Raw genomic sequence first — 16,306 nt, 5'->3', positions numbered from 1 at the left:
CAAACTTCCATACTTCGTTGATTCAATGATAACGAGGAACTATTCTAGGTTGACATAGGGACAGATGAACAACCATTTTGGTAAAGATGATTATGCTACTAGTAAGCCAGTTAAATAAACTAGTATAGTGTGGTGTACAAGATACAGATCTAAATGATTGAGTCAAAGTAGGAAAAAAAATTTCTCAAGCACCCTGATCCTTAAATACTTTTGTAAATTATATATTTTAAAAGATAATGTGTACCTATATTGGGAGAGAAGGAAGAATGAAAATTGAATGCAATTTATTGTGTTTAGTAGGACTTACATTTGTTTAATAATATAGATATGTTGCTCTTGTGAATTTTTCAGTTCACATTGTAAAATATGTTTTTACTCATTTTGTTTATAATGCAGTAAACAATGAGCACAATGTCACATTTCCATCACATTTGCGCACCAAGACCGTTTTTTCCGCAAACGTGGTACAAATTTAGATCACTAAATTTGCTTTATATTTGCTCACTTGGCAAACCCAAGTAAATCCTTTTCTTCGAGCAGGGGAAGGGCTAACTCTCGAAACTTCAGCTAAGAAACTCACAGTGGCCTGCAAATTGTCTATTGTGATAAGAATACATGAAAGTCATATATTTGTACTGCGGAAAATACATTTTAAGCAAATGAAGATCATCGCAGTATATACTCAACTTAAGCAGTTGAGAAATAAGGCCTGAAAAAAATTCAGGCCTGAACGGGAATCGAACCCATGACCTCTGCGATACCGGTGCAGCGCTCTAACCAACTGAGCTATCAAGCCAACTGGGAGCTGGTCAATTGTGAGTTATTATTTCTCAACTGCTTAAGTTGAGTATATACTGCGATGATCTTCATTTGCTTAAAATGTATTTTCCGCAGTACAAATATATGACTTTCATGTATTCTTATCACACCTTCCCCATCTACGGGTATATAACGAACTCACAATTGACCAGCTCCCAGTTGGCTTGATAGCTCAGTTGGTTAGAGCGCTGCACCGGTATCGTAGAGGTCATGGGTTCGATTCCCGTTCAGGCCTGAATTTTTTTCAGGCCTTATTTCTCAACTGCTTAAGTTGAGTATATACTGCGATGATCTTCATTTGCTTAAAATTGTCTATTGTTAGGTCATGCGAAGGAGCCAGGAAGAAAATGTGAACACTCTGATTCAGTGATATCAACAACGCCGAACGAGGATGAAACATTGCAAGTAAAAGTGAAAAGACTAGAGAATTATTTCCAACTTCTAAAGGAGAGAGTGAAGAATCAAGAGATACAAACGGCCAGACTTCCACTTGAGTTTTTGGAGACAAGGATGGGTGCAGAAATAATTCCAGCAGAGGAAGGTAACTAAATTATGCAAACATTCAAGATAAGCTAAATAAAATAATTACAGTCAAACCTTAATTAAGCGGTCACCCACGGGGAATGACGGGGTTGCCGCTTAATACAGGTTAACCGCTAAATACATAGGTATGGGTATGATAAAAACCGAGGAAAAACGCCACTTTATGCCATAACAGACAAATTATTTTGAAAAAACGTACTCAAAAGTACTATTAACATTGGTTATGGGAGATTAACATGGACTGAATTTTACTTGAAAGATTATTTTTAATTAGTGGAGGATTTTCTGGGGGGAACACATGGTTTTCATAGGGGATCAGTCGTAACCAACAGGATATAAAAGGGGGGGGACTGTAGAAAATTATCTGCCATTTTATTGCCACCAAGGGAAGGGGGGTCATAAGAAGACAACAGATTTTTTTCGTGTCACAACCAAATTCCTCCAACGAAAGAAAATCTGAGATTCGTTAAAACTGTTTATAACTAAAATGAAACAGATCAGGCCTTTCGAGATTTCATTACTTACATGCTCGCAAATATCTGTGCTTTACTGACTTTCCTTACAAAGGCTTTTCAGAGACAATGTATTCTAGACATTCTAGCCTTTTAATATATTAAATTAGATATGTACATGTGCGCGGATAATTTGATGATTAAATTAATAAAAGCGAGAGTAGATTATACCAAGAGATTGTTTGTATTCTCTTGATTATACCTCGACGGAAAGCTTGCGAGGAGCGCCATAGCTTATTTCTTAAAGTTTTTCTATCTTCAACCTGCTCCCACTGCAAACTGTTAAGCATCCAAAAAGCTTCTCAACACATGAATGCATTCCTACTCTAAAATGACATTTTTAGGCAAAAACATGTTGTTTCTTTATGCTTTTTTTAGTTCAGAATGCCAGTTACGAAAGGCTCGGAGACAAGCCACGGGGTATTGACGAACACAAATGGAATTTTATCAAAATATACGAGGAAAGTCTACAGTTTGAGACGAAAAGTTTAATGTCTGAAGCATCTGACAGCGGTATGGGAACTGAAGGAGCACCATCTGAATTTGACGTGGATATCGGTGGTCAGTATCGAAAAGTCAAAATTACAAAGCTTAGTTTCTGTGATAATAATAGTAATAATAATAATAATAATAATAATAATAATAATAATAAAACTTTATTTAAACACAATAAGTATTTAAAGCCAGAGGTTTGTGGGGTCGTGTTACAATAATATAACATAAAAAATACTAATATATAATAACATTTATAAATTTATTTAAAATATAAAAAATATGTTCAACTCCTTTTAAATAATACAGCAATATATATATCTCAGACACTGCTAAGCAGTCACTTCGGATCCAACAAACACCGCCAAACAAATAGTTTGTTGATTTCTATTGATATTCATCGAATTCAAAACGACTGCCCAACAGTGTCTAATGGTTAAGTCAATCAATCCAATGCGATATTTAAATGTCATATTGACATTGACTCAACCATGTCTCAAGAATACATATACATATAATTATATTTTGGCTTACATCGATCAGTCAAACGATCAAAACTGAAATGTAAGAAATCACTTGACTTAATCAAAAGTTTACAGAAATGCTTTATAATCTTAGAATCTATGTAAAAAGCTATCATTCTGTGCTTGTTTAGTTTTTGATCTTGTTGTGATGACAGCAAAAAAACCGTTATCATTCTTCGTGAAATGCAGGAAACCGTGTTTGAAATGTTATGTCTAGAAGGTGAAACTTATTTTTTGAATGCCGTTAAACCCTCGAACAAAAGAAGTTATCTTTCAGATCGGCACTCTTAATGCCAGGTTATCAACAAACACTTTTCGTTCAACTTATCTATTCTAGTCACCATGTTTCCACCAAAAGCGTTTCTCCCTTTTCTGCATAGAAACATACACAGGCACCACAATTCCTTCATTCGCTCTGACGAAGGGCTAACGCTCGAAACGTCAGCTTTGAAACCCTTAACGATGGCCAATTAACGGTAAACTTATCAACTCAGTTGATAATACCAAATTACCTTGCAAAGTATTATTATTATTATTACTAGTAATAACCAAAGGTTAGGAAATGTGGGCGAGGACGATGCATTTTCGGCTATTTGGTTAATGAAAGATTTGCGGGGCTAAAATTTAGTCCATGAGAACACCCTCCATACTCCACTCGCTTTTTCCTCTATTTTGACTCTAACAATAGGGTGATTTTAATAAACCTGTGAAACAGTTACCAACACTGGATCATTCCACGGGACACTAGTCCCATTGTTTTGGTTTGCTTAGTTTTGGCAATATGCTGTAATTGATGTTGTTTCATGGTGTAAAGAAAATCACTGTAGGTTATAAAATACGCGTATTGATCGAGTCAAAATGATTGATGTAACGCAACAATTATTTACTTGTTACTGAAACGAAACGACCAATATATGAAGAAATTTCAGATTATTTCACAATATAATGTATAAACGCTCCCGTTCCAAGGACTGAAGGAGGGACAACGCTCCAGCTCCACGCTTCTATGAGATCAGAGACAACATTCTCAGACTATACGCTTGTCAGGTCAAGGACGAACAATACCTACGCTCCACGCTTGAACTAAAAGGACGAACAGATACGACTCTCATTCGACGCTTGAGGTCAAGGACTAACAGACGAACAACACTCTCGCTACTCACTTGAGGCCGAATGCGGCCGAGAAATGGCATCTAACGCGACATGAACGGAAATGTCGAATCCAGATATTGACACGCTTGATTTGGATCGGTCGGCGCTGTTGCTATGCGTTAGCTTCACGTGTTACAAGGTCCAGATTACGCGTGATGCGCGTGAGAAAATAGCGTTGTTTGCATTCCATACATTCTTAGTGGTAGACTCACTATTTGAGCAAAATCGAGTCAGGGCCAAACTACACAACTGCCGCGCAAGCGTTTGTAAAAGCAACGTTGAGACGAACAGATAAGACTCTCGCTCGACGCTTGAGGTCAAGGACTAACAGACGAACAACACTCTCGCTACTCGCTTGAGGCGGAATGCGGCCGAGAAATGGCATCTAACGCGACATGAACGGAAATGTCGAATCTAGATATTGACACGCTTGATTTGGATTGGTCGGCGCTGTTGCTATGCGTTAGCTTCACGTGTTCCAAGTTCCAGATTACGCGTGATGCGCGTGAGAAAATGGCGTTGTTTGCATTCCATACATTCTTAGTGGTAGACTCACTATTTGAGCAAAATCGAGTCAGGGCCAAACTACACAACTGCCGCGCAAGCGTTTGTAAAAGCAACGTTGAGATTAGGATTACGTGCTCCTCTTGTCGCCCGCAATTATTATCATTATTATTATTATTATTATTATTATGCTGAAAAGAGCCACTCAAATTGCGAAAACAGCAAGCTGCGAGATACGATACCTTGAATTATATAAATAAAAAATGGAATGGAGGAACGGTGGATCGGCGTAATGACGGAATATCCTAAAACGCGGAATGCCGTTTTGTATGAAAAAAATGTCTCAAAAAATGGAATTGCAATAAAATAAGAAAAATAAAAGAAGCGTACGTAATAACGTTGGGGCCCGGCCGGAGGGTGAGGGAACCATTAGGCTTTCGAGTTAGCCCCTGCAAAACTACATTCTATCGTCATTATACAACCTCTAGTTCTTTCCAGTGCTCTAAAAAGTGTATTATATCAGAAGCCACATGCAATCTTTGACGGTCTGTTTTTGTATAATGAGTATAAACGTTCTTATCAACACAAAATACCGAAAGATATGTCTATTTTGCTATGAAATTTTTCTTTCATTTACTTTCTTTTTCAGACAAACGTGACACTCAGACGGTAACAGGCAACAATTGGAACTCACTGTCTTCAGCTGTGCAGGCTGACAACTTTGTCATCATCGAGGATATGTTGTCACATGGCCTGGATATCAACACAAAAAATAATGATGGAATTACGGCTTTGATTTTAGCTGCTTTTACTGGCAAAATAGGTGCCATAAATTACCTCTTAGACAAGAGAGCTGATCCCTTTATTGTAAGCCACTCTGGCAAAAATCCACTGCACGCCGCTTCATTGGGTGGTCATGCCGCAATCATCGAGACGCTAATGTCACGTAACCTAAATGTCAATTCAAAAGACAATGTAGGCACGACACCATTTATGTTGGCTGCATCGTCTGGCAAGATTGAAGCTGCAAATTATCTTTTAGGCAAAGGAGCCGATCCCTATATTAGAGACCAGTCAGGAAGGAATTCATTGCACGCCGCTTCAAAGGGTGGTAAGGTTGCCATCATCGAGAAACTAATATCACGTGGTCTAGAGATTGATCTAAAAGATAATAGAGGAGCTACACCATTGATGCTGGCTGCAGCTTGTGGCAAGATTGAAGCTGCAAATTATCTTTTAGACATTGGAGCCGATCCCTCTATCACAGACCAGTCAGGAAGGAATTCACTGCACGCCACTTCACTAGGTGGTATTGTCGCCATCATCGAGACACTAATGTCACGTGGTCTAGAGATCGATACAAAAGATAATAGCGGAGCTACACCATTGATGTTGGCTGCAGCTTGTGGCAAGATTGAAGCTGTAAATTGTCTTTTAGACAAGGGGGCTGATCTCTCTATTACAGACCAGTCAGGAATAAATTTACTGCACGCCGCTGCACAGAGTGGTAATGTTGCCATCATCGAGACACTAATGTCACGTGGTCTAGAGATCGATACAAAAGATAATAGCGGAGCTACACCATTGATGTTGGCTGCAGCTTGTGGCAAGATTGAAGCTGTAAATTATCTTTTAGACAAGGGGGCTGATCTCTCTATTACAGACCAGTCAGGAATAAATTTACTGCACGCCGCTGCACAGAGTGGTAATGTTGCCATCATCGAGACACTAATGTCACGTGGTCTAGAGATCGATCTAAAAGATATTAGCGGAGCTACACCATTGATGTCGGCTGCAGCTTGTGGCAAGATTGAAGCTGTAAATTATCTTTTAGACAATGGAGCCGATCCCTCTATTACAGACAAGTCAGAAAGAAATTCACTGCACGCCGCTTCACAGGATGGTAATGTTGCAATCATCAAAACTCTAATGTCACGTGATCTAGAGATCAATCTAAAAGATAATAGCGGAGCTACACCATTGATGTTGGCTGCAGCTTGTGGCAAGATTGAAGCTGTAAATTATCTTTTAGATAAGGGAGCCAATCCCTCTATAACAGACCAGTTAGAAAAAAATTCACTACACGCCGCTTCAGAGGATGGTAATATCGCAATCATCGAGACACTAATGTCACGTGGTCTAGAGATCGATCTAAAAGATAATAGCGGAGCTACACCATTGATGTTGGCTGCAGCTTGTGGCAAGATTGAAGCTGTAAGTTATCTTTTAGAAAATGGAGCCGATCCCTCTATTACAGACCAGTCTGGAAGAAATTCACTTCACGCCGCTTCAGAGGGTGGTAATGTCGCAATCATCGAGACACTAATGTCACGTGGTCTAGAGATCGATCTAAAAGATAATAGCGGAGCTACACCATTGATGTTGGCTGCAGCTTGTGGCAAGATTAAAGCTGTAAATTATCTTTTAGAAAAAGGAGCCGATCCCTTTATTAGATACCAGTCTGGAAGAAATTCACTGCACGCCGCTTCACAGGGTGATAATGTCGCAATCATCGAGACACTAATGTCACGTGGTCTAGATATCGATCTAAAAGATTATAGCGGAGCTACGCCATTGATGTTGGCTGCAGCTTGTGGCAAGATTGAAGCTGTAAATTATCTTTTAGACAAGGGGGCTGATCCCTCTATGAGACACCAGTCAGGAAGAAATTTATTGCATGCCGCCGCACAGAGTGGTAATGTTGCCATTATCGAGACACTAATGTCACGTGGTCTAGAGATCGATCTCAAAGATAATAGCGGAGCTACACCATTGATAGTGGCTGCAGCTTGTGGCAAGGTTGCAGCTTTAAATTATCTTTTAGACAAAGGAGCCGATCCTTCTCTCAGAAACCAGTCAGGAAGAAGTTTACTGCACAATGCTGCACAGGGTGGTAATGTCGCAGTCATGGAGACACTAATGTCACGTGGTTTAGAGATCGATCTCAAAGATAATAGTGGAGCTACACCATTGATGCTGGCTGCAGCTTGTGGCAAGATTGAAGCTGTAAATTATCTTTTAGACAATGGAGCCGATTCCTCTATTAGAGACCAGTCAGGAAGGAAGTCATTGCACGCCGCTTCAAAGGGTGGTAATGTCGCCATCATCGAGACACTAATGTCACGTGGTCTAGAGATCGATCTAAAAGATAATAGCGGAGCTACACCATTGATGTTGGCTGCAGCTTGTGGCAAGATTGAAGCTGTAAATTATCTTTTAGACAATGGAGCCGATCCTTCTATTACAGACCAGTCAGAAAGAAATTCACTGCACGCCGCTTCACAGGAAGGTAATGTTGCAACAATATGGGCACTACTGTCACGTGATCTAGAGATCGATCTAAAAGATAATAGCGAAGCTACACCGTTGATGTTGGCTGCAGCTTGTGGCAAGATTGAAGCTGTGAATTATCTTTTAGACAATGGAGCCAATCCCTCAATTACAGACCAGACAGGAAAAAATTCCATACACGCCGCTTCACAGGATGGTAATGTCGCAATCATCGAGACACTAATGTCACGTGGTCTAGAGATCGATCTAAAAGATAATAGCGGAGCTACAGCACTGATGTTGGCCGCAGCTTGTGGCAAGGTTGAAGCTGTAAATTGTCTTTTAGACAATGGAGCAGATCCCTCTATTACAGACCAGTCAGGAAAAAATTCACTGCACGCCGCTTCACAGGATGGCAATGTTGTAATCATCGAGACACTAATGTCACGTGATCTAGAGATCGATACAAAAGATAATAGCGGAGCTACACCAATGATGCTGGCTGCAGCTTTAGGCAAGATTGAAGCTGTAAATTATCTTTTAGATAATGGAGCCGATCCCTCTATTACAGACCAGTCAGAAAGAAATTCACTACACGCCGCTTCACAGGATGGTAATGTTGCAATCATATGGACACTACTGTCACGTGATCTAGAGATCGATCTAAAAGATAATAGCGGAGCTACACCATTGATGTTGGCTGCAGCTTGTGGCAAGATTGAAGCTGTGAATTATTTTTTAGACAAGGGAGCCAATCCCTCTATTACAGATCAGTCAGGAAAAAATTCACTGCACGCTGCTTCACAGGATGGCAATGTTGCAATCATCGAGACACTAATGTCACGTGATCTACAGATCGATGCAAAAGATAATAGCGGAGCTACACCATTGATGCTGGCTGCAGCTTTAGGCAAGATTGAAGCTGTAAATTATCTTTTAGACAATGGAGCCGATCCCTCTATTAGAGACCAGTCAGGAAGAAATTCATTGCACGCCGCTTCAAAGGGTGGTAATGTTGCCATCATCGAGACACTAATGTCACGTGGTCTAGAGATCGATCTAAAAGATAATAGCGGAGCTACACCATTGATGTTGGCTGCAGCTTGTGGCAAGATTAAAGCTGTAAATTATCTTTTAGACAATGGAGCCGATCCCTCTATTACAGACCAGTCAGAAAGAAATTCACTGCACGCCGCTTCACAGGATGGTAATGTCGCAATCATCGAGACACTAATGTTACGTGATCTAGAGATTGATTTAAAAGATAATAGAGGAGCTACACCATTGATAGTGGCTGCAGCTAATGGCAAGATTGAAGCCGTAAATTATCTTTTAGACAATGGAGCCGATCCCTCTCTTAGAAACCAGTCTGGAAGAAATTCACTGCACGTCGCTGCACAGGGTGGTAATGTCGCCGTCATCGAGACACTAATGTCACGTGGTCTAGAGATCGATCTAAAAGATAATAGCGGAGCTACACCATTGATGTTGGCTGAAATTTGTGGCAAGATTGAAGCTGTAAATTATCTTTTAGACAAGGGGGCTGATCTCTCTATTAGAGACCAGTTAGGAAGAAATTCACTGCACGTCGCTGCACAGAGTGGTAATGTCGCCATCATCGAAACACTAATGTCAAGTGGTCTAGATATCGATCTAAAAGATAAAAGCGGAGCTACATCATTGATGTTGGCTGCAGCTTGTGGCAAGACTGAAGCCGTAAATTATCTTTTAGACAATGGAGCTGATCCCTCTATTAGAGACCAGTCAGGAAGAAATTCATTGCACGCCGCTTCAAAGGGTGCTAATGTGTCCATCATTGAGACACTAATATCCCGTGGTCTAGAGATCGATCTAAAAGATAATAGCGGAGCTACACCATTGATAGTGGCTGCAGCTAATGGCAAGATTGAAGCCGTAAATTATCTTTTAGACAATGGAGCCGATCCCTCCCTTAGAAACCAGTCAGGAAGAAATTCACTGCACGTCGCTGCACAGGGTGGTAATGTCGCCATCATCGAGACACTAATGTCACGTGGTCTAGAGATCGATACAAAAGATAATAGCGGAGCTACACCATTGATGTTGGCTGCAGCTTGTGGCAAGATTGAAGCTGTAAATTATCTTTTAGACAAGGGGGCTGATCTCTCTATTAGACACCAGTCAGGAAGAAATTCACTGCACGTCGCTGCACAGAGTGGTAATGTCGCCATCATCGAGACACTAATGTCAAGTGGTCTAGAAATCGATCTGAAAGATAATAGCGGAGCTACACCATTAATGTTGGCGGCAGCTTGTGGCAAGATTGAAGCTATAAATTTTCTTTTAGAAAATGGAGCCGATCCCTCTATTAGAGACCAGTCAGGAAGAAATTCATTGCACACCGCTTCAAAGGGTGGCAATGTTGCCATCGTTGAAACACTAATATCACGTGGTCTAGAGATCGATCTAGAAGATAATAGCGGAGCTACACCACTGATGTTGGCTGCAGTTCGTGGTAAGATTGAAGCTGTAAATTATCTTTTAGACAAGGGGGCTGATCTCTCTATCAGACACCAGTCAGGAATAAATTTACTGCACGCCGCTGCACAGAGTGGTAATGTCGCCATCATCGAGACACTAATGTCACGTGGTCTAGGGATCGATCTAAAAGATTATAGCGGATCTTCACCACTGATGTTGGCTGCAGCTTGTGGCAAGATTGAAGCTGTAAATTATCTTTTAGACAATGGAGCCGATCCCTCTCTTAGAAACCAGTCAGGAAGAAATTTACTGCACGATGCTGCACACGGTGGTAATATCGCAATCATCGAGACACTAATGCCACGTGGTCTAGAGGTTGATCCAAAAGATAATAGCGGAGCTACACCATTGATGTTGGCTGCAGCTTGTGGCAAGATTGAAACTGTAAATTATCTTTTAGACATTGGGGCCGATTTCTTTATTAGAGACCAGTCAGGAAGGAATTCACTGCACTTCGCTGTACAGGGTAGTAATGTCGCAATCATCGAGACACTAATATCACGTGGTCTAGAGATCGATCTAGAAGATAATAGCGGAGCTACACCATTGATGTTGGCTGCAGTTCGTGGTAAGATTAAAGCTGTAAATTATCTTTTAGACAAGGGGGCTGATCTCTCTATCAGACACCAGTCAGGAATAAATTTACTGCACGCCGCTGCACAGAGTGGTAATGTCGCCATCATCGAGACACTAATGTCACGTGGTCTAGGGATCGATCTAAAAGATAATAGCGGATCTTCACCACTGATGTTGGCTGCAGCTCGTGGCAAGATTGAAGCTGTAAATTATCTTTTAGACAATGGAGCCGATCCCTCTCTTAGAAACCAGCCAGGAAGAAATTTACTGCACGATGCTGCACACGGTGGTAATATCGCAATCATCGAGACACTAATGCCACGTGGTCTAGAGGTTGATCCAAAAGATAATAGCGGAGCTACACCATTGATGTTGGCTGCAGCTTGTGGCAAGATTGAAACTGTAAATTATCTTTTAGACATTGGAGCCGATCCCTTTATTAGAGACCAGTCAGGAAGGAATTCACTGCACTTCGCTGCACAGGGTAGTAATGTCGCAATCATCGAGACACTAATGTCACATGGTCTAGAGATCGATCTAAAAGATAATAGCGGAGCTACACCATTGATGTTGGCTACAACTTGTGGCCAGATTGAAGCTGTAAATTATCTTTTAGACAAGTGGGCTGATCTCTCTATTAGACACCAGTCAGGAAGAAATGTACTGCACGCCGCCGCACAGAGTGGTAATGTCGCCATCATCGAGACACTAATGTCACGTGGTCTAGAGATCGATACAAAAGATAATAGCGGAGCTACACCATTGATGTTGGCTGCAGCTTATAGGAAGATTGAAGCTGTAAATTATCTTTTAGACAAGGGGGCTGATCTCTCTATTAGAGACCAGTCAGGAAGAAATTCACTGCACGTCGCTGCACAGAGTGGTAATGTTGCCATCATCGAGACACTAATGTCACGTGGTCTAGAGATCGATCTAAAAGATAATAGCGGAGCTACACCATTGATGTCGGCTGCAGCTTGTGGCAAGATTGAAGCTGTAAATTATCTTTTAGACAAGGGGGCTGATCTCTCTATTAGAGACCAGTCAGGAAGAAATTCACTGCACGTCGCTGCACAGAGTGGTTATGTCGCCATCATCGAGACACTAATGTCACGTGGTCTAGAGATCGATCTAAAAGATAATAGAGGAGCTACACCACTGATGTTGGCTGCAGCTCGTGGCAAGATTGAAGCTGTAAATTATCTTTTAGACAATGGCGCAAAAAAGTATGGTAAAACTGTGGCCGTAAACTTCCTAATTAGCGAGGGAGGACATTAGTTTTTATTTGTTAGTCTCCTATTAAAGGCCCTTAACGAACACCGCTTTAAACCGCACGATTGTTTAGGGATGCAGGCTCACAAACGATGAATTTTGAGGTATTTCTCATTTTTACTTATATAATATTGACGGTAGTCACTAAAAAGCTGAATAGTTACAGAAATTTAAAACCTTACCTATCTTACCGGTTTTACAGCATTCTTTACGGAGGACTTTCGTTGGTGAGACAAAGATACAAAACTTTCTTGGCGGAAAATATGTTCGTTATTAAACAAACGCTCAGTCAAGATTACTTGGCGAACTATTGGTATTTTTTGTTTCCCTTTTTTTTCCCTTATAATTCGACTTATATGATCTCGAGTGGCAATATTGAGCTCAGTACTGGTAAACGACTTATTCATTTTTCGGTCAGTACCTTTTTTTTTCGGAGAACAAATAATAACACGAAGTCAGAAGAGTTGATTGATAAAATATAACCGTAATCATAATGAATATCGGGCTTTTTATGGACTGAAACGTCGTTCAGGTCCTAAGGTGCTGACAGGAAGAATTAGCTTATCGATCCAGAGCTTCTGTAGTTGTTGATCATTTCCATTATTCTCCTGACCTTAGTGTGTGATTCAGGGGTGATATTGTAAGGAGAAATTAGATGCAAGTCACTGTAAGGGGTTAAAGGGTTAAGTTCAAATTTTTCAACCTTCAGGCTTCTGTCATCGAGTTGTAGTTTATTTCATTCAATCATATATGAACTCAAATGTAGAGCTTTAACCCTTTCACTCCCAAGATCTCATCAGTAATTCTCCTTACTGTCTGCCATACAACTCTTTTGATGTTAATTTAGAGAATTTGGTATCGGATCAACCAATATTTCCCTTGTTGATATTTTTCTTTATTCTCATCATTTGCTTGCTTGATATTGTATTGAAACTGTAAGGAGAAGTTCTGTCTTGGTTACTTATGGGAGTTAAAGATGTCCCATCGAGGAAACAAGAGCTCTTTCAAAAACCCCTTTAACCAGGTACTCTGGAACTTTGTATCTTAATTGTTTTATTATTTTTGATAAGATGCGTATTTTAAGATGAGAAGTGCAGTACACTGTTATTTGTTATCACCAAACTCAATGTAGAATAGTGTGTATGGATGTTTTAACATTCCCATATAATTCAGTTATATACTCGTTATTCATTTCTAAACTTTAGCCTTAATTATCAGTTTTTCTCAAAGATATGCAGATGATGTGGCATTCTTTTCTTATATTCCAAAGTGGAACTTGTGTCAAGTTTTAGACTAACAGTTCATTACATTAGTCATTGAGGCTATTATATATTATTGGAACTATAATCTATATATTTTTATCGTTATACTTTGTTGGAACTTTGGAGTGACAGATGACCATATGCTTTGATCATCCCGATGGAAGTAGTCCAAAATCTTGTCAGTGGCAATGGCTTTGGTTTCAAAGAAATGAACAGAAGTTATTATAACAATCAAGTGAGAAATTGTAAGTTCAATTCTGGTCCTTGAAAAGTGACAAATGTCATTTGGATGATCATACCACATGGCTGAATGTTCTCGTTGGTTAGATGCTTATTAGTGTGTTTTTTTAGTGTTGTCTTGTGGTACGGCTGGGAGACTTTTCAGTTATGAGACATTGTTTAATTTGTAATGAATTGATAACTTTTAAAATGTAGTAGAATAAAAACATAACAACATTTAAATTGATTTTTTTTAGTAAATAACTTGGTAAATGGTCAAGTTCGATAAATGTAAGAGGTACCCTCCTGGTTCCCCTTCGAGCCCCTCCCCTACCCTCTCCTCCTCCCCTTCTAAATTACCTCGACATAGTACATCTCACCCGCAAAATTGTATTCATCAGTTATGGAGAAGCTTTACAAGACACGCAGTGAAACCTGCCTTTGGCAGGTAAAACCGAAATTCTGGAAAGAGCCTTTGCCGAAGCAGACGAAAAAACTAACCAAAGGAAAGAGCTGCCTTCCGTATTCGCCTCCATCTTATCGTTTTATAAACAACAACTTCAGTAGTTTGTTGTCGTCTCAAGAAGGAGATTTTTGCCGGCCAAAAGAGTGCGCTGTGTTCAGAAGAAGACCAAGTTGGCATAGGAGACGCTTTGTGCTGTTGGAAGATAAGCTGTACTGTTATGAGAAGAGGGAAGAAGTGCTGGTGTTCTCCGAGATCTTAATGATGTCCAATGTCACGTCTTTGACTGTTCAGAACTCCATGTGTATTAAGATTTCCCAGGTTGATGGGAGTATTTGAATGTTGAGATTTTCGTCTGCAGAAGTCAGAAACGCTTGGCTCACGGCCTTACTGACAGCTAAGGCAGTCAATTTACTGAAGTACCAGTAATACTTTTAGAGGCATCACTACTTCAGTAAATAATCTGAACATTCAAGCATGTAATTATTCAAGTTAAATTCTCTCCAGGTATAAATATACTCTTGGACTACTGATAAGGTTTGAAACAATATTGTAATCATGATAATGACAAGACATTTTTTAAAATCTCCTCAGGAAAAATGTAAAAATTTCAAGGTTAAAGTTAAGTCAAGGTTACAACAGTATTTATTTAGTCGTTCAAGGAACACAAATATAAATTCCCAAGAAATTGTTGCGCTCTTATTTTGTAAAGCCTTTTCATTTAAGTGACCTTTGAGATAATTAATCGTAAAACGTGATTACTTTCAATACTCAATCTTTTATGAAGGAAACAAGCGCCTTTTACTGTCAGATCAGTTCTCAAAAAGTTAATCCTATAAGCAAACATTGAAAACATGATGGCGAATGACAGTTTTAGGTAAACTACAATGTACGTGAACTGTAGTTTGTGTTACGTCACAATGATGAAAGGTGAGTGGTTACTTTTACCACTATGCCGCTATAAGAAACCCACAAAAGTCCAAAGATGAAAAAGCTCTGTTCTGGATATCACCCACGCTCTTCACTCGCAGCACGTTCAGTTAAAAGTCTCATTAAATTTGATGTTTGGGCTTATTTTAGAGCCGGGATCCGAGAATTTAGAGTGGGAAAGGAGGGAGATGCGGGATTGTTTTTATGAACGGGAGACGGAAATCCGCGATTTTAAAGGAGCGGGATTCGGGAAATAATCCTTTGACAAGAATTCATAGAGAATTTGATTACTCAGTCCATGAGAAGCACCAGGCGTACAGACCCTTAAGCATTCAAGAGGTGGTCGAACTGATCAGCGAGGAAATGAAAATTCTATCAGAAGCGAAGTTGCCAATTTATCAAAAATCTCAATGGCCCACAGGGTAACATAGCATCTATGATTGCTGCGTCAATTAAAATGCTTAACCGCCTTGAAAACCTCAATCAAGTCTCAGAATTATACCGATACCTCGCTCTTAACCTGTTAAGTTGCATGAAACTAGACGTGGAGAATATTGACTCGACTGTGCATCACAAAGATCAACTTTTCACGGTGTTAGATTACGCAAGAAACTTTGGAAATGCAGCCAATGGCTTAAAGAGGACAACCCACTGGGTGGTGTACTATCTTACAAATTCAATTCTTGGTATCATGTATCCGAACATGCCATGATTCTGCTATACAGAAGATAAGGGACTGAGCGTACCATTCGTCGCAGCGGTGCGTCGGCGCTCTGTCAGACTGGAAACAACGATGGCAATAGCTCTGACATTCCATCTTTGGAGCGAGAGGGTGATTTTCTCCTTGAAAGACGTTCCCGCTTAAGAAGAAGTATTCGCTTCTACAGCAGAATTGCGTTCAGTTAATTTTTCTTTATTTTCCTTGTTAAGGAACTATGGGACTGCCGTCACCTTTTGTGTTGTATGCACTTGTTGACATTGTTATTCGTTTCTTTGATACTGACCAGTCTTTACTGATACGTTTTTCCATGATCGAAATTAAAGGAAGAAAGTCGTTACCAAGACTAGCGTACGTTATTCGTGCAAAGCATCAGGAACTTCTAAAAATTAACGGTATTATCATTTTGCTAAAAAGAGATAAAATTAAGCCGTACAGTGAGCGAAGCCCACAACGGATCAATGCTGGTTGAGAAAATCATTACCCACCGAAACCATCCACGTTTAGGAAATGGACACAGACAAAATTTT

General features: G+C 40.0%; 5 protein-coding genes across 5 annotated transcripts; all 5 read left to right on the top strand.

Moving 5' to 3' along the window:
- Positions 1–5,737: 5,737 nt before the first annotated feature.
- LOC149053737 (uncharacterized) lies at positions 5,738–7,500 on the top strand. The gene is made up of 2 exons (XM_089183602.1): positions 5,738–7,401; positions 7,452–7,500. Exons 1-2 carry the CDS (start codon positions 5,738–5,740, stop codon positions 7,498–7,500), a joined length of 1,713 nt encoding a protein of 570 aa, XP_089039728.1.
- A 19-nt stretch (positions 7,501–7,519) lies between these two features.
- Positions 7,520–8,596, top strand: LOC149053736 (uncharacterized; the record flags this gene model as incomplete). The annotated part of the gene is made up of 1 exon (XM_089183594.1): positions 7,520–8,596. A coding segment is annotated over exon 1 (1,077 nt), but the record flags the coding sequence as incomplete, so codon positions are not given.
- A 46-nt stretch (positions 8,597–8,642) lies between these two features.
- LOC149053735 (uncharacterized) lies at positions 8,643–9,842 on the top strand. Its single transcript, XM_089183587.1, has 2 exons — positions 8,643–9,777; positions 9,812–9,842. Exons 1-2 carry the CDS (start codon positions 8,654–8,656, stop codon positions 9,840–9,842), a joined length of 1,155 nt encoding a protein of 384 aa, XP_089039713.1. The 5' UTR covers positions 8,643–8,653.
- Positions 9,843–9,895: 53 nt separating this feature from the next.
- Positions 9,896–11,084, top strand: LOC149053734 (uncharacterized). Its single transcript, XM_089183581.1, has 2 exons — positions 9,896–11,003; positions 11,068–11,084. Exons 1-2 carry the CDS (start codon positions 9,896–9,898, stop codon positions 11,082–11,084), a joined length of 1,125 nt encoding a protein of 374 aa, XP_089039707.1.
- On the top strand, positions 11,084–12,263 carry LOC149053733 (uncharacterized). Its single transcript, XM_089211200.1, has one exon. The coding sequence runs from the start codon at positions 11,084–11,086 to the stop codon at positions 12,188–12,190; it is 1,107 nt and encodes a 368-aa protein (XP_089067326.1). The 3' UTR covers positions 12,191–12,263.
- The last annotated feature ends 4,043 nt before the right edge of the window (positions 12,264–16,306 follow it).

This window comes from Pocillopora damicornis, chromosome 1 (assembly GCF_964200805.1).
Source record: "Pocillopora damicornis chromosome 1, jaPocDami1.2, whole genome shotgun sequence".
Classification (NCBI taxonomy): Eukaryota; Metazoa; Cnidaria; class Anthozoa; order Scleractinia; family Pocilloporidae; genus Pocillopora; species Pocillopora damicornis.
This window is presented reverse-complemented; position numbering and strand designations above follow the sequence as displayed.

Bases quoted from the DNA above. Each gene is read 5' to 3' on its own strand.
- LOC149053735 (XM_089183587.1), top strand. From the start codon at position 8,654: ATGTCACGTGATCTACAGATCGATGCAAAAGATAATAGCGGAGCTACA. The intron at 9,778-9,811 runs GTCAGGAAGAAA...GTCGCTGCACAG, and splicing joins GATCCCTCCCTTAGAAACCA to GGTGGTAATGTCGCCATCAT.
- LOC149053734 (XM_089183581.1), top strand. From the start codon at position 9,896: ATGTTGGCTGCAGCTTGTGGCAAGATTGAAGCTGTAAATTATCTTTTA.
- LOC149053737 (XM_089183602.1), top strand. From the start codon at position 5,738: ATGCTGGCTGCAGCTTGTGGCAAGATTGAAGCTGCAAATTATCTTTTA. The intron at 7,402-7,451 runs GTCAGGAAGAAG...GTAATGTCGCAG, and splicing joins GATCCTTCTCTCAGAAACCA to TCATGGAGACACTAATGTCA.
- LOC149053733 (XM_089211200.1), top strand. From the start codon at position 11,084: ATGTTGGCTGCAGCTCGTGGCAAGATTGAAGCTGTAAATTATCTTTTA.